This window comes from Cervus canadensis, chromosome 2 (genome assembly GCF_019320065.1).
Source record: "Cervus canadensis isolate Bull #8, Minnesota chromosome 2, ASM1932006v1, whole genome shotgun sequence".
Classification (NCBI taxonomy): Eukaryota; Metazoa; Chordata; class Mammalia; order Artiodactyla; family Cervidae; genus Cervus; species Cervus canadensis.
This window is the reverse complement of record NC_057387.1, coordinates 81176755-81195172: the sequence shown is the minus strand read 5'-3', so window position 1 is coordinate 81195172 and position 18418 is coordinate 81176755. Positions and strand designations below refer to the sequence as shown.

The 18418-nt window shown below is 41.4% G+C and overlaps 1 protein-coding gene across 1 annotated transcript in view; it reads right to left on the bottom strand.

The window, feature by feature from the left end:
• C2H1orf87 (chromosome 2 C1orf87 homolog) overlaps positions 1-8874 on the bottom strand; it is an 83243-nt gene extending 74369 nt beyond the window's left edge. Inside the window, exon 1 of the mRNA XM_043447555.1 lies at positions 8768-8874. Within this exon, the coding sequence (XP_043303490.1) occupies positions 8768-8874 (107 nt within the window). The remainder of the gene's footprint in view (positions 1-8767) is intronic.
• Positions 8875-18418: the final 9544 nt, after the last annotated feature.

Here is an 18418-nt window from a genome sequence, read left to right as displayed (position 1 = left end):
ACAATGAGAAAGCCATGCACCACAGCTAGGGAATAGCTCCTGCTCACATCCACTAGAAAGCCCATGCACAGCAGCAAAGAGCAGCCAAAAATAAATAACTAATTAAAAAAAAAAAGAAACTCAAAATATTCTATTAATATGAAGGACTTTGAGGGATTAAAAAATGACAGAATATGGGCTCCAGGAGAGTCATGTGGAAAGACATCAGAATTTTGTATTTATTGACTCTAAATATCAATATACATGATACACAGTTACAAGTATTTGTTGCTTCCCTCAGAGCTCAGTCAGTAAAGAATCTGCTTGCAATGCAGGAGACCCAGGTTCAATTCCTGGGTCAGGAAGATCCCATGGAGAAGGAAATGGCAACCCACTCTAGTATTCTTGCCTGGAGAACCCCATGGACAGAGGAGCCTGGCAGGCTACAGTCCATGGGGTCGCAAGAGTCAAATATGACTTCGTGACTAAACCACCCATAAAGGAGTCAGCTTCCCCTGTGCTTAACGATTCTATACCAACAATTCTAATTTTACAGCAACAGCAGTAACTGTGGAATAAAATACTCTGGGTCACTGATTCTTGGCACTGGAAGGAACTATAGACGCCAACTGTATTCATTGAAAGCATCTCTACTCACAGGAGTTTCTTGAAAGGAACCCAATTCCTCTTTCATTTAACAACTCAATTCCCAGGTTCTATAAATGTTTCCCTAGGCCAAACCTCACACCCTGGAGCCTCCACAATGCCACCCTTTTAGTGCCTGCACCTTTAGTATGCCAGGATGAAGCACAGTACTCCCTGGTGACAGGCCTAATTCTGAGTATGATGCCCAACCCCCCCCCCCCCCCACATTCCTCTATCTGGACACCTTTGGTTCATGCTGAGCTTATTAAACACAAGTGTACTGGGGGAACCTTCCATTTTATCTTCCACTCTACTTCTGGTCATCAAATATATGTGGGTTTTCCCCAAACCAAGCAATTCTTTGACATCAGTTGAGTGTCCTACATTCCAATTCCACTCTGACACTATCTACCTGGAGTTGGCAAAGACCCCACAGGTTAAGGTCTCAGTCCCACAAGACTGATCTACTTCCTTCAGGTGTCAGGCACAAGTCCAGGCTGTTTCCTGGATCTCTGACAGGCTAGCTATAAATCAGAGTTCCCACAATTTCCTCCTCAGGCTTGATTAACTTACAAGAGAGTCTCACAGAACTTAGGCAAACCATTTACTCATTAGATGATGCTGTTGTTGTTTAGCTTCTAAGTTGTGTCCAACTCTTTGTGATTTCATGGACTGCAACAGCCAGGCTTCCCTGTCTTTCACTATTTCCCGGATAGTTTGCTCAAACTCATGTCCATTGAGTCAGTGATGCCATCCTCTGTTGCCCCCTTCTCTTCCTGTTCTCAATCTTTCCCAGCATCGGGTTTTTTTTTGTTTGTTTGTTTGTTTGTTTTTTTCAGTGAGTTTGCTCTTCGCATCAGGTGGCCAAAGTACTGGAGCTTCAGCTTCAGCATCAGTTCCTCCAATGAATATTTGGGATTGATTTCCTTTAGGACTGATTGGTTTGATCTCCTAGCTATCTAAGGGATTCTCAAGAGTCTTCTCCAGTACCACAATTTGAAACTATCAATTCTTCAGCTCTCAGTCTTCTTTATGATCCAATTCTCACATTCACATATGACTACTGGATAAACCACAGGTATGACTATATGGACCTCTGTTGGCAAAGTGATGTCTCTGCTTTTTAATACACTGTCTAGGTTTGTTACAGCTTTTCTTGCAAGGAGTAAGCATCTTTTAATTATGTGGCTGGAGTTACTAGTTTACTGTTAAAGAATACAACTAAGTGATAGCCAGATGGAAGAGATGCAGAGAGCAAAGTATGTGGGGAAGAGAATGGAATGACCATGGCTTCTGCAGACGTAACACCCTCCCAGCACATAGGTGTGTTTAGCAGCCCAAAAGCTCTCTGAACCCCATTCTTTTGGGATTTTTAGGAAGTTTCAACATGTAGTTAGGATAAATCTTTCACTCAGCATCCAGCTGCTCTTCCCTCTGGGAGGATAGGGAGCAAGTTTGGGCTGAAAGTTTCCAAGCTTTTAGTCAATGTGTGGTCTTTCTCGTCACAACCTCCATCCTGAAGCCATCCAGGAGCCCACCAAGCATATCCTCATTAGAACAAAAGACACCTCATCACTCAGGAAATTCTGAGGACTTTAAAAGTTTTGTGTCAGGAACCAGAATCAAAGACCACATAGTAAAACAAGTGATACTCCTAGTGCTCTTATCTCTTAGAAAATTGAGAGAGTTTTAGGAGCTTCCATGCCAGAAATTGGGTGGGATCAGAGACCTGTATGTATTCTCTAAGAAAATTATCATTATTATTTTTGGTCATGCCCCAAGGCTTGCAGCATCTTAGTTCCCCAACCACAGATTGACCCAGGCCCTTGGCATTGAAGGCATGGAGTCCTGATCACTGGACCACCAGGGAAGTCCCAGAGACCAGTATATATTCTATTACGTCATAGCAAGTAAATACCAAGCATTTATTCTATATAATCACTTACATGTGCCCTTATCTAAAGAGACTTTGCATATATTTCTGTAGATTTCATCTTGTTGGCTTTAGCTCATTTTCCTGCCATATTTTCCAAGCATTCTACTATTCACCTGTTTACTGAAGTGATTTGTCTGTCTTCCTTTAGGTGAGGATTAAAAAATGTTGACTAAGAACTGAGTCACACACAAATCCTCCCAACCTCTCCACCTCCAGCATGCTGTGTTTAAATCCATTGTTCAATCACTACCAGGTTGGTCAGTCATCTATCTTAATACTATTCAGTCTAGAAGTCTCTACCTATTTCAAAACTTTGTAAGAAAAATGTTCCTAATAACTCACTGAAGTCAACAAAGACCATGCTTTATGACTCCCTTCATTTGCACCACAGTAACTTCATCAATAAAGAGAATGGGGCCAGTTTGGCATGCTCTGTTCTTGGTCAAAATGGACTAACCCTCAGTGGTGAAGGCCTTTGTATTTTGTACTCACATCTAATATATTTAATTCTTTGGCCTGTGATTTTGCCAGGGATTGTCTATAAGCTTCAAGTTGCATGATTTCACTACCGACGTTTATCTCTTTTAAGAAAATGAGAATATTTGTCTCCTATTATCTGGCATATTTTCTCCTGGATCAGCTATGCCATTAATCATCAGGGTTCCATGGTAATAACTTCATGCTATTTTAGCAATATGAGCCTTTAGACATGGATTTAAAGCACTTAGTATTGTCTTTCTGAGCTCCCCAGTTGGTGCTAGTGGTAAAGAATCCTCCTGCATTGCAGGAGCTACAAGAGACTGGGGTTAGATCCCTGGGTTGGGAAGATACCCTGTAGTAGGAAATGGCAACCCACTCCAGTATTCTTGCCTGGAGAATCCCATGGACAGAGGAGCCTGGCAGGCTACAGTACATGGGGTCGCAAGAGTCAGACATGACTTAGCGACTAAACCACCATTGTATTCTAACTCATTTATTAGTCCTTCAATAAGTACAAAACAAGACCCTCACTCAGTACTGAGGGTAAGGTTGTGCACACAGAATTTACAGTTAAATGGGGGACACAGAAATGCATAGAAAATTGTCATTGAGCACGACAATCTCTAAGGATGCTATGGGGGTCAACGGGAGAGGGAGGCAGGCAAATCCAGGGCTGGTAGTGGTGGCACCTGATTAGATTTGCATTTTAAAAAGATTGCTGTTCAGTTGCTAAATCATGTCCAACTCTTTGCAACTCCATGAACTACAGCATGCCAGACTTCCCTGTTCTTCACGATCTCCCGGAATTTGCTCAAACTCATGTCCATTGAGTCGGTGATGTTATCCAACGATCTCATCCTCTGTCACGCCCTTCTCCTCCTGCCCTAGTCTTTTGTAGCATCAGGATCTTTTCCAATGAGTTGGCTTTCGCATCAGGTGGCTAAAGTTTTGATGCTTCAGCTTCAGCATCAGTCCTTCTGCTGAATATTCAGGATTGATTTCCTTTAGGATTGGTTGGTTTGATCTCCTTTCAATCCAAGGGACTCTATGTGGTTGCTAGCCATACTTGAGAACTGGTCTTCTCAATCTGTAATGTTGCATAGGCCTCACCTGGGAATTTACAACAATGCAGATTCTGAGTCAATATGTCTGGAAAGGGGCCTGAGCATCTGCATTTCTAGCAAGCTCTCAGGTGGGGTTGATGCTGATAGTCCATAGACTACACTTTGAAGAGCATGGATCCAGAGAATGAATCAGAGAATGAGATGAGAGGCAGGGATCAGGACTGGAAGGCTGGTGTAGGGGTCTATGAGGAAAATAATGATGCCACAAACTGAGGGACACTTAAACCTTGATGAAAAATATGTATTCTAAGTAGGCATTGATCATTTTCTATTCATCTCCTGTTAATCACTGTATAGGCTAAACTGAAAAATGAGAGAAGTAAATTCCAGACTTGGTTCTTAATAAGTGGCCTCACTTTTAAGTTCACTGAGACCTCAGTTGTCTCACCTCATCTGTAAAATGGGAGACTGTTTATTATGGTTTAAGTTTTATCCCCTTACCCCAATTCATATTTTTAAGTCCTATTGCCCTGTATCTCAGAATGTGATCTTATTTGTCTTTTTTTTGTTTTGTTTTTCATTTATTTTTATTAGTTGGAGGCTAATTACTTTACAATATTGTAGAGGTTTTTGCCATACATTGACATGAATCAGCCATGGATTTACATGTGTTCCCCATCCCGATCCCCCCTCCCACCTCCCTCTCTACCCGATCCCTCTAGGTCTTCCCAGTGCACCAGCCCTGAGCACTTGTCTCATGCATGCAACCTGGGCTGGTGATCTGTTTCCCCCTTGATAGTATACTTGTTTCAATGCTATTCTCTCAGAACATCCCACCCTCGCCTTCTCCCACAGATTCCAAAAGTCTGTTCTGTACATCTGTGTCTCTTTTTCTGTTTTGCATATAGGGTTATCGTTACCATCTTTCTAAATTCCATATATATGCAATAGTATACTGTATTGGTCTTTATCTTTCTGGCTTACTTCACTCTGTATAAGGGGCTCCAGTTTCATCCATCTCATTAGAACTGATTCAAATGAATTCTTTTTAATGGCCGAGTAATATTCCATTGTGTGTATGTACCACAGCTTCCTTATCCATTCGTCTGCTGACGGGCATCTAGGTTGCTTCCATGTCCTGGCTATTATAAACAGTGCTGCGATGAACATTGGGGTGCACGTGTCTCTTTCAGATCTGGTTTCCTCAGTGTGTATCCCCAGAAGTGGGATTGCTGGGTCATATGGCAGTTCTATTTCCAGTTTTTTAAGAAATCTCCACACTGTTCTCCATAGCGGCTGTACTAGTTTGCATTCCCACCAACAGTGTAAGAGGGTTCCCTTTTCTCCACACCCTCTCCAGCATTTATTGCTTGTAGACTTTTGGATAGCAGCCATCCTGACTGGTGTGTAATGGTACCTCATTGTGGTTTTGATTTGCATTTCTCTGATAATGAGTGATGTTGAGCATCTTTTCATGTGTTTGTTAGCCATCTGTATGTCTTCTTTGGAGAAATGTCTGTTTAGTTCTTTGGCCCATTTTTTGATTGGGTCATTTATTTTTCTGGAATTGAGCTGCAGGAGTTGCTTGTATATTTTTGAGATTAATCCTTTGTCTGTTGCTTTGTTTGCTATTATTTTCTCCCAAAGAATGTGATCTTATTTGGAAATAGGGTAACTGCAGAAGTAATTAGTTTAGATGAGACCATACTAGAATAGTAGAGTTGTCAGCCAATTGACTGGTGTCCTTATGAAAGGAGGAAACCTATACACAGACACATATTATTTCTCCAATAAGGAGAGAGACTTGGAACAGAAGGATTCTTCCTGGGCACCTCAGAATGAGCAAGGCTCTGCAGACACCTTGGCTTCAGCTGTCTAGTCTCCAGAACTGAGAGGCAATACATTTCTGTTGGTCTAAGCCACCCAGTTTTGGTATGGTCATACAACAGTCCTAGAAAACTAACACACTGATTTTGATTTGTACTTTGAAGATCACAGTTATGTCTGACACGCTGTCCATCTTTCTACACAACCTGTAAGACATCTCAGCTAAATGTGGTTACACACTTGTAAGCAACTATACTTCAATAAAATTGATTCAAGTAAATAAATAAATGTTGTTACACAAGAAGATTTCTGTTTTTCCATTCAATATTAATTTGTAATTTTTCTTTTTAATCCAGACTTTTCTTTTAGAGACTTCTTTCTCTTTTGGCTTTTATTTATTTTTCTACGTGGATTTTTTTTTTAACTAATAGGGTCAGTTGATTTAATGCAAAAAAAACACCACCTTGAGATCCTGGCTGAAGGGTGTAGATGTAGCATGAGTTAAATGTGTTTTAGAGACAGACTCTGGAACATGCAAAGCATGCTTGTGGTGGGTCTGTCCTTACCTCAGCAACGAGAAGCCTCTTGAGAGTTATTTACTTTTGAACCATACAAGAATATTTTAGGAAAGCTTGTTAACTGTCCTATGTCATTCCAGCAACAGTAACATCAAGTCCATAGAAACAACCAAACTTATCACTTTTTTTTTCAAACTTATCTTAATATTAAAAAATAACAATTAGCTTATTGTCTGTCACAGAAGAAACAGAATTGTCTTTTATTTCCCAATTAATGTAACTGATGTGGTGTACTCTTATTTCCAGAATCTAAAATTTAAAGAATAAAGAGAAATAAAGGCACCTTCTTATAAGTAGGTGGAATTTTTCTCTAATTTAAAAGGAAAAGACCCTTCCTCTATCCCCGCCACCCTCCCCCTCCCTGTTAGGAACATATTAGACTCTGAATCCATTGGAAAAAGGAAGGAGTTGTGGGGATGATGGGGTTAAACAAACAACCTCAAAGAGGAATGGAATTAGTAGACTAGCAATGTCTTCCAGGTAGGAGGAGAATTGAGCACAGCATTCTTAAGGATCTTATTTGCTTTTCTGGATAATGAGTGGAATTTGTCAAGATCTCGAAATAATCACTTACTCATTACAGTGTCTCAGTTTCTTTATCTACAAAACAGAGATAACCTGGCATAGAATATAAAAGGCATGGCAAGTGTTTCATATAAAGATATTTGACTTTTTACTTAATGTCATATCTATGGAAAGATTTGCTTCAATAATAATAGCAGATCCATTTATTAAGCATATGGAATATGCTTATTAATATGCTTCCCTGTAGCTCAAACAGTAAAGGATCTGCCTGTGATTCAGGAGACCTGGGTTCTATCCCTGGGTTGGAAAGCTCCTCTGGAGAAGGGAATGGTGATCCACTCTGGTATTCTTGCCTGGAGAATTCCATGGACAGAGACGCCTGATGGGCTACAGTCCATGGGGTCACAAATAGTTGGATATGACTGAGCAACTAACACAAACACTGTATATACTTCTAGGCACTGGAAAGATGTTTTGCATACTTTTCTCATTTTTTTTTTTTCCTCATAACAACCCTACTAGGTAGATGGGCTTTATCTTCACTTGATAGCTGTAGAATCTGAGGCTAGAGATGTTAATCACTTTTTCAATGTCAAAAGGCTAGGAAGGCGCTGAACCAGGATTCAAATTCACATCTCTCAAGTCTGTGAGGATTCCAAATACATGACTCCAAATACATGAGCTGCAAAGCTCACTTCAAGTGCCATGGCAGACATTACTAGCTGACTACAGTACTGACTTTGGAATCTCTTGGGGCACTCACTTTACAATCTCTTTAGTACTGAGGGTAGGGAGGTAAAGCCCATTTCCCCTCTAAAGCCCATACTCCATAACAGAAGTCCTAATGGTCTCATCTTCAGGGATTCTGACTTAATAGGTCTTGAACCCCACATCTTTATTTTTAAGGATTCTCCAGGTGACTCTGATGATAGCCAGGTTTGGTGTCCACTACTTTCTGAACCTATGTTCAGTGAGGCTAGATCTTTTAGTTTGTCTATTTGTTTGGTCTGTGGGTTTCTGAAAGAGAAGAAAGAGCTAAGGAAATGATTTTAGGAGGGAAAGGCATTTACTGACTGACTACTATTTATGGAATGTCTACTAGAAGAAAGGCAGGTCTAATATCTTCTTTTTCTTATGTGAACTATCAAAACTCTACAAGGAAGAACTGGTCAAAAAATGAGTGAATTTTAGAGATATGTGAGTATCCCCCTTCAAATGTGACTGTGATGAGTTTGGAAGAAGAAAGCCCTCTTAGTTATCTTCTTAGAAGCCCCTGTTTAGAGGAGTCTGGAATACAAGCAAAAGTAAGTGAAACTCTTAAAATTTATGATTCATTACTAATCCTACTCCTTTAATTCATAACAAATTGACTAACAACCTTCCTCCCTACCCCCCCCAAAAAAAATTACTACATGTGGTAGATTACAAACCTGATAAGGAGAAGCAGCAATGCTCCATTAATATTTATAAATGACTCAGTGCTTATATTTCCCATCTATCTGGAAAATCAGCTCAAGTAATTAAAGAGCAGGGGGAAAGAGCATCTTTGTAAGATGAAAAATTCAGGAAAACACTGTGCATAGAAGTTGTCAACACTATTTTACTTTTACGGTTGCATTGTAATGACTTAATTTTCCATGGAGAGCATTTTAAAAATGTAAATTTCTAGATTAAAGAAAGCCTAAACTTCATTATCACCCAAGCAAAACGTATTTTTCAAAGAGTAAACTTACATTTTTGGCTTCTCCACAAGGTATCGAACGTGTTTACTTCCAATGATTTTCACCTTCATCTCAGGCATCGCATTTGATCCACGGGGAGTCTTCCAAACTGAAGACATAATTCTCCAAACCTCTTCAAGTCCTTGGGGGTGGAAAATAAATAAAACTATTCCTCTGGGTTTTCCACTAGGCAACTGTAACATCCTTGTCAATAATAACAACAATAATAATAGCGAGGCCAAGTGTATTACCTATATTATAATCTCACTTAATAGTTCCAAAAAAAGCATGAGAAAGATATTCTTAATTACTATTATCATTCTTGTCTCACAGTTGAGGAACCAGGCATAATGTAGCTAAGTAACTTTTCCAATATCACATAACAGTAATTAGCAGAATTGGAAATCCCATCTAAGAGGTTTGCAAAACTGGTTGACTGAGCCATTCGGTGATTGTCTTCCTATTCTACAAGTCACCAGATGGGATTCTCATGAGGTCAGAGAGGAAAGTAGGGCTTTAGAAGGACATGTGAGGAACTCAAATTCAGTTCTGATGCTCAGTACCTCCAAAACCAGAATAATTCCAGTGCTGCCCTCTGGATTTAGCGACAATCCAATGACATCATGCATCTGAAGGAGCAATGTGCATAGAAACGAGGGATTTTTCTTGTTATTGATGATCTGATTTTTCTACAATGCAGTGAATCTAAAATTGAGACCCTCTGCTAATATTCACTGGGTGTTTAATCAGGTCTGCTGCTAGGGGAAACTGAGAAGTTCTATAAACCTGGTCCCAGACTAACCACTCCCTGTTAGAGCCTCTCAGAAATTGAAAGGCCGTTAGAAATAATTTCTTTTTTTTTTAATGAAGGTTTTTAAATATTTAATTTTGTATTGGGGGTATAGATAATTAACTATGTGATAGTTTCAGGTGAACAACCTTACATACACATGTATCCATTCTCCCGGAGCCAAATTCCCCTCCCATCTAGGCTGCCACATAACACTGAATAGTCTACAAAGGCTCTCTTTACAGACTGGGAAACCAAGGCCCAGAGACGGTGTTAAGTGACCAAGGTCACAAAGTGATTGACAGCAGGCCTGGTTCCAGTACTTCGGTCTGATAACTAGAGCAGGGTTCTTCCCAAGACCCCAGGTTCACCTAGTGTGTGGTCAGCAATTGGATCTGCTCTGCGAGAGCAGTTAGCCCCCCAGATAGATTCTTTGAATCTATCTCGAAGCTTCAAGGACCAGAATTTGTGATTGTGGAGTCCCCTCTACCCAGGAGCTGCGTGTCACTCCTGGGTCCTTCCCCCGGGGAGCTCAGAGCCGGCTGCCTTACCGCTCCGGAGGCTCAGGGGTGCGCGTTCAGTGCTTCTCAGGATTAAGATCTGCGGAGGCCTGCGGGGACCAAGGTGGGGCGGGGGAGCCAGCTCAGGAGTCGGGCCAATCACAGGGCCCGGCTCCTGGGCGGAGGCGGCTCCCACCCCAGGTAGTTAAGGACGCAGAGGGCTGTTGCTGGGCGGGGACCAGATCGCCTACCTGCCCGAGGCTGTGTGTGCCCAGGGTGTGGCTGTTGTCTGGTGAATAGTCTGGATATTCTTTTCAAACCTGCGCTTCCTTCTTGAAGTCCATCTCTTTCACCTGTGCGGTCACGTCTACCCTGCTCTTTCCCTTAAGCTTCATTTCCCTTTATGAAGTGTGCCTACAGTCGAAAATCTTCCTCTTGTCTCTTTAAATTCAAGCTCTTTCATTGTCTGGCTAAATCCCTTCTTTTCCCTGAGGTTCAGTGTCAAACAACTGCAAAATGGGGGGAAAGTACTAAAAGGGACATAAAGCTAAGTTGGTGATTCAATTAAATAAGAATATTAAAAAAAATAATTTGTAGTCATAATTTGCCACATTCCTTGTTTGAGACAGATGACTATTACCTTATATGATTTTTGTTCAGCCGCCTAGTCGTGTCCGACTCTTCGAGACCCCACGGACTGCAGAACACTAGGCCTCCGTGTCCCTCACCAGGTCCCGGAATTTGCCCAAGTTCATGTTCACTGCATTGGTGATGCTGTCCCGCCTCTCATCCTCTGTTGCCCTTTTTTCCTTCTGCCTTGAATCTGCCTTGAGTCAGGGTCTTTCCCAGTGAGTCAGCTGTTCACATCAAGTGATCAAATTCTTGGAGCTTCAGCTTCATCATCAGTACTTTTAATGAGTAGTCAGGGTTGATTTCCTTTAAGACTGACTGGTTTGATCTCCTTGCTGTGCAAGGGACTCTCAAGAATCTTCCCCAGCACCACAGTTTAAAAGTGTCAATTCTTCTGGTGCTCTACCTTCTTTATGGTCCAGCTCTCACAACAGTACATGACCGCTGGAAAGACCAAGTGCTGTGCTTAGTCGCTCAGTTGTGTCTGACTCTTTGCGACCCATGGACTGCAGCCCACCAGGCTCCTCTGTCTATGGGGATTCTCCAGGCAAGAATACTGGAGTGGGTTGCCACGCCCTCCTCCAGGGGATCTTCCCAACCCAAGGATAGAACTCAGGTCTGCTGCATTGCAGGTGGATTCCTTACCGTCTGAGCCACCTGGGAAGCCCAATAGCCTTGACTATATGGATCTCTGATGGCAAAGTGATGTCTTTGTTTTTTAACACACTGTCTTGGTTTGTCATAGCTTTCCTGCCAAGAAACAGTCATCTTCTAATTTCATGGCTGCAGTTACCATCCGCAGTGATTTTAAAGCCCAAGAAGAGGAAATTGATCACCGTTTCTACCTTTTCCCCTTCTACATGCCATGAAGTGATGGGACCAGATACCATGATATTAGTTTTTTTTTTTTTTTATATTAGTTTCAAGCCAGCTTTTTCACTCTCCTCCTTCACCCTCATCAAGAGATTCTTTAGTTCCTTTTAGTAACATTATAAATTAGCAATTACCAATAAAGTATTTTTTTTCTGTTTTAAAGATTAAGACTACAAGGCTTAGGATATCTAGAAATTACCCAAGACCCCACAGAGGCAATTGATGGAGGCAAGATTTGAATATAAACCTACATATTCCAAGATTTCTAGGCATTTTTAATTACATTAAAAGCCTTCAACAAATGTGGATAACGGCTCTTCAAATTGACTACAAAACGATGTTATTTTCATTAGAAGCAGCAGCAGCCCCAGCATCCACACCCCCTGCCCCCTCCCCTCTAGCTGAATTGTGTTTTGTGCTTTACTGTATTAGCTATTGGCACATGCTGCCAGAGATGGATGATACACTGCTCTCCCTTTTAGGGCTCACTCTCTAGTGGGCAAGACATATAGGCATGTTCCATGATGTACACAGTGCCAGGGGAGTAGAGGAGAAGGGGAAGCTCCCTTCCCACTTCTCCAATCCAGCCTTCACATGGTCACCAGATCAGTCTTCCCGAGGCACAACTCTAGTCCAGTGTCTCAAAGGGCACACATCAGCCATGGAGATGACCCACGGTTTCAAAGTCTTCTAAGCCCTGGAAGTCTAGCTGGAGCTTGCTCTCCCACTACTTTTCTCAGATTCTCTAACCTCCATCTGACCTTGTGTACTCACTGGCCTGAATCTGCCTTTCATTTCTCTGCCTCTGTGCCTTTGTTCATTCTGTTCCCTCTGTCTTAGGTCAGTTCAGTTCAGTTCAGTTCCTCAGTTGTGTCCAACTCTTTGTGACCTCATGGACTGCAGCACACCAGGCCTCCCTGTCTATCACCAACTCCTGGAGCTTGCTCAAATTCATGTCCATTGAATCGGTGATGCCATCCAACCATCTCATCCTCTGTCATCCCCTTCTCCTCCTGCCTTCAGTCTTTCCCAGCATCAGGGTCTTTTTCAATGAGTCAGTTCTTTGCATCACGTGGTGGTGAAAGTATTGGAGCTTCAGCTTCAGCATCAGTCCTTCCAATGAATATTCAGGACTGATTTCCTTTAGGATTGACTGGTTGGATCTCCTTGCAGTCCAAGGGACTCTCAAGAGTCTTCTCCAACACCACAGTTCAAAACCATCAGTTCTTTGGCGCTCAGCTTTTTCTATGGTCTAACTCTCACATCCATACATGACTAATGGAGAAACCATAGCTTTGACTAGACAGACCTTTGTCAGCAAAGTAATGTCTCTGATTTTTCATATGCTGTCTAGTTTGGTCATAGCTTTTCTTCCAAGGAGTGTCTTTTAATTTCTTGGCTTTAAGTCACCATCTGAGTGATTTTGGAGCCCAAGAAAATAATGTCTGTCACTGTTTCCATTGTTTTCCCATCTATTTGCCATGAAGTAATGAGAACAGATGCTATGATCTTCATTTTTTGAATGTTGAATTTTAAGCCACCTTTTTTACTCTCCTCTTTCACTTTCATCAAGACTCTCCTTAGTTCCTTTTCCATTTCTGCCATAAGGGTGGTGTCATCTGCATATCTGAGGTTATTGATATTTCTCCCAGCAATCTTGATTCCAGATTGTGCTTCAGCCAACCTGGCATTTTGCATGATGTACTCTGCATATAAGTTATATAAGCAGAGTGACAATATACAACCTTCACATAGTCCTTTCCCGATTTGGAACCAGTCCATTTTTCCATGTCCAGTTCTAACTGTTACTAATTGACCTGCATACAGATTTCTCAGGAGGCAGGTAAGGTGGTCTGGTATTCCCATCTCTTTCAGAATTTTCCACAGTTTGCTATGACCCACATAGTCAAAGGCTTTGGCGTAATCAGTAAAGCAGAAATAGATGTTTTTCTGGAACTCTCTTGCTTTTTCTATGATCCAATGGATGTTGGCGATTTGATCTCTGGTTCCTCTGCTTTTTCTAAATCCAGCTTGAACATCTGGAAGTTCTCAGTCCACATACTGTGGAAGCCTGGCTTGAAGAATTTTGAGCATTACTTTGCTGGCGTATGAGATGAGTGCATTGTGCTGTAGTTTGAATATTCTTTGGCATTGCCTTTCTTTGGGATTGGAATGAAAACTGACTTTTCCCAGTCCTGTGGCCACTGCTGAGTTTTCCAAATTTGCTGGCATAGTGAGTGCAGCACTTTCACAGCATCATCTTTGAGGATTTGAAATAGCTCAATTGGAATTTCATCACCTCCACTTGCTTAGTTCATAGTGATGCTTCCTAAGGCCCATTTGACTTTGCATTCCAGGGTGTCAGGTTCTAGCTGAGTGATCGCACCATTGTGGTTATCTGGGTCATGAAGATCTTTTTTGTATAGTTCTTCTGTGTATTCTTGTCCCCTCTTCTTAATATCTTCTGCTTCTGTCAGGTCCCTACCATTTCTGTCCTTTATTGAGCCCATCTTTGCATGAAATGTTCCCTTGGTATCTCTAATTTTCTTGAAGAGATCTCTAGTTTTTCCCATTCTATTGTTTTCCTCTATTTCTTTGCTCTGGTCACTGAGGAAGGCTTTCTTATCTCTCCTTGCTCTTCTTTGGAACTCTCCATTCAAATGGGTATATCTTTCCTTTTCTCCTTTGCCTTTAGCTTCTTTTCTTTTCTCAGCTATTTGTAAGGCCTCCTCAGACAACCATTTTGCCTTTTGCATTTTTTCCCCCCGTGGGGCTGGTCTTGATCACTGCCTCTTGTACAATGTCATGAACCTCCGACCATAGTTCTTCAGGCACTTGTCTGTCACATCTAATCCCTTGAATCTGTTTGTCACTTCTATTGTATAAGGGATTTGATAGGTCATACCTGAATGGTCTAGTGGTTTTTCCTACTTTCTTGAATTTAAATCTGAATTTTGCAATAATGAGTTCATGATCTGAGCTGTCTACAGTACTCATGTTTTCTCATTGTGTCAGCCTGCTCTCCATTCTTTAAGTTCCATCTCAAATTGTCAAAAGTATCTAGCTGGGAATCAGATTCCTTGCGTTCAAATTCTGGCTCTGATAGTTCAGTGTGATCTGGGGTGAGTCACTTAATGTCTTTGTACTTTGGTTTCATCTTCTATAAAATGAGTACAGTGTTTTATAAAGATTAATTGAGTAGTATAAATAAGGCATTTAGAACAATGCCTGACACATAAGGAGCAATATAAATGTTGGCTTGCATCATTATTATAATTATCTGTCAAGAAGCCAAACCAAATCCCAGAAGCTGAAAAGGATTTCTCCATTCTCTGAATAATTTGATTTGTCTTTTATAAAATGTGTCTTTCTTTGCCTGTTTGCATAGTTATCATACCTTCTTGGTCAATGCTTCTGGTAGGCTGAATAATGGCCCCCCACATGTTCACATTCTAATCTCTGGAACCTATTAGTGTTGCCTTCTCTGACTTTGCAGATGTGATTAAGTTAAGGATCTTGAGATGGAGAGATTATCCTGGATTAGCCAAGTGGGTTCAAATATAATCACAAATGTCCTTAAAAGAGGGAGGCAGTGGGAGATTTTTACTGTAGAAGAGGAAGTGTGAGATATGACCATGAAAGCAAGAGATTAGAATCATTTGAAGAAGATGTCCTGAGCCAAAGAATGCAGGTGGCCTCCAGAAGCTAGGAAAGGCATGGAATTGGATTCTCCTTTAGGGACTCCTAAAAGAGGACTTCCTTGGTGGCTCAGTCGGTAAAGCGTCTGCCTACAATCCGGGAGACCCAGGTTCAATCTCCCTGGGTCAGGAAGGTCCCCTGGAGAAGGAAATGGCAACCAACTCCAGTACTCTTGCCTGTAAAATCCCATGGATGGAGGAGCCTGGTAGGCTATAGTCCTTGGGGTCTCAAAGAGCCGGACACGACTGAGTGACTTCACTCACTTAGGGACTCCAGAAGGAATCATACCCTGCTGATCCTTTGACGTTAGACCAGTAAAAATGCTTTTGGGTATCTGGGCTCCAATTTGTGCTGCTATAAACCATCAAGTTTGTGATAATGTGTTATAACAGTCATAAGAAATTAATGCAATGCCAGGTCAGTCCTCCCAAGGCAAAACCCTGTGCCTTTATAGATCTGATCACACTCTGAGGCTTAAGTAGGCTGAACAGTTCTTATCAAGGACCAGTACACAGGTATCAGAGGATAAACGAGTCTTCTATCTGCTCACAGTTTAGTAACCTGTGAAGATAAGGTTTGTAGTGATGCTTCCTAAGGCCCACTTGACTTCATATTCTAGGATGTCTGGCTCTAGGTGAGTGATCGCACCATTGTGATTATCTGGGTTATGATCTTTTTTGTACAGTTCTTCTGTGTATTCTTGCCACCTCTTCTTAATATCTTCTGCTTCTGTTAGGTCCATACCATTTCTGCCCCTTATTAAGCCCATCTGTGCATGAAATGTTCCCTTGGTATCTCTAAATCTCTAATGGAACTCTTATCTTTCCCATTCTATTGTTTTCCTCTATTTCTTTGCACTGATCACTGAGGAAGGCTTTCTTATCTCTCCTTGCTATTCTTTGGAACTCTGCATTCAAATGGGTATATCTTTCCTTTTCTCCTTTGCTTTTGGCTTGTCTTCTTTTCATGGATATTTGTAAGGCTTCCTCAGACTGTCATTTTGCTTTCATGCATTTCTTTTTCTTGGGGATGGTCTTGATCCCTGTCTCCTGTACAATGTCACGAACCTCCATCCATAGATCATCAGGCACTCTGTCTATCAGATCTAGTCCCTTAAACCCATTTGTCACTTCCACTGTATAATCACTAGGGATTTGATTTTAGGTCATACCTGAATGGTTTAGTGGTTTTCCATACTTTCTTCGATTTAAGTCTGAATTTGGCAATAAGGAGTTCATGATCTGAGGGCCTTAGGAAGCATCACTACGAACAAAGCTATTGGAGGTGATGGAATTCCAGTTGAGCTATTTCAAATCCTAAAAGATTATGCTGTGAAAGTGCTGCACTCCATATGCCAGCAAATTTGGAAAATTCTGCAGTGGCCACAGGACTGGAAAAGGTCAGTTTTCATTGCAATCCCTAAGAAAGGCAATACCAAAGAATGCCCAAACTACCTCACAATTGTACTCATTTCACACACTAGCAAAGTAATGCTCAAAATTCTTCAAGCCAGGCTTCAACAATATGTGAAGTGTGAACTTCCAGATGTTCAAGGTGGTTTTAGAAAAGGCAGAGGAACCAGAGATCAAATTGCCAACATCTGCTGGATCATGGAAAAAGCAAGAGAGTTCCAGAAAAACATCTATTTCTGCTTTGTTGACTATGCCAAAGCCTTTGACTGTGTGGATCACAATAAACTGTGGAAAATTCTGAAAGAGATGGGAATACCAGACCACCTGACCTGCCTCTTGAGAAACCTGTATGCAGGTCAGGAAGCAACAGCTCGAACTGGACATGGAAGAACAGAGTGGTTACAAATCGGGAAAGGAGTACATCAAGGCTGTATATTGTCACCCTGCTTATTTAACTTATATGCAGAGTGCATCATGAAAAATGCTGGGCTGGAGGAAGCACAAGCTGGAATCAAGACTGCTGGGAGAAATCTCAATAACCTCAGATATGCAGATGATACCACCCTTATGGCAGAAAGAAGAAGAAGGAAGAAGGAAGGAAGAAGAAGGAAGAAGAACTAAAGAGCCTCTTGATGAAAGTGAAAGAGGAGAGTGAAAAAGTTGGCTTAAAGCTCAACATTCAGAAAACAAAGATATCTGCATCTGGTCCCATCAATTCATGGCAAATAGATGGAGAAACAGTGGAAATAGTGGCAGACATTATTTTTGGGGTCTCCAAAATCACTGCAGATGGTGACTTCAGCCATGAAATTAAAAGACACTTACTCCTTGGAAGAAAAGTTGTGACCAACCTAGATAGCATATTAAAAAGCAGAGACATTACTTTACCAACAAAGGTCCATCTAGTCAAGGCTTTGGTTTTTCCAGTGGTCATGTATGGATGTGATAGTTGGACTATAAAGAAAGCTGAGTGCTGAAGAATTAATGCTTTTGAACTGTGGTGTTGGAGAAGACTCTTGAGAGTCCCTTGGACTGCAAGGAGATCCAACCAGTCCATCTTAAAGGAGATTAGTCCTGAATGTTCATTGGAAGGACTGATGTTGAAGCTGAAACTCTAATACTTTGGCCACCTGATGCAAAGAGCTGACTCATTTGAAAAGACCCTGATGCTGGGAAAGATTGAAGGCAGGAGGCAAAGGGGATGACAGGATGAGATGGTTGGATGGCATCACTGACTCAATGGACATGAATTTGGGTAGACTCCAGGAGTTGGTGATAGATAGGGAAGCCTAGTGTGCTGCAGTCCATGGGGTCGCAAAGGGTCGGACATGACTGAGCAACTGAACTGAACTTAACTGAGGATAAGGTGTTGAGGCTGCTGGCAGAGATCTATATCAATACATACTATGTTTTTTCAGTAGAAGAAGAGGAAACCAGATCAGAACTGAAAATAGAGTCAGTGTCTGAATCATGACAAGACAACGAGCCTAGATCCAGCCATACCTGAAGTTAGAGTCTCGACTTCCTAAACAGAGGAGTGATAAATTTCCCTTTCACTTAGGACTTTTTGAGATGGACCTCATTAATCTTCACCCAGAGAGTTCTGACTAATGTAAAGGCTTAAACTTTATGTTGCTAAGATTTATATGTGGGGTGCAGTTAAAAAATTGAGTGGCATTTAAAGTTTTACTATAAATTCTGTGATAAAGCTTGATGGAATAAATTGATCTTGATCAAATCCAATATTCTACTAAAGAGT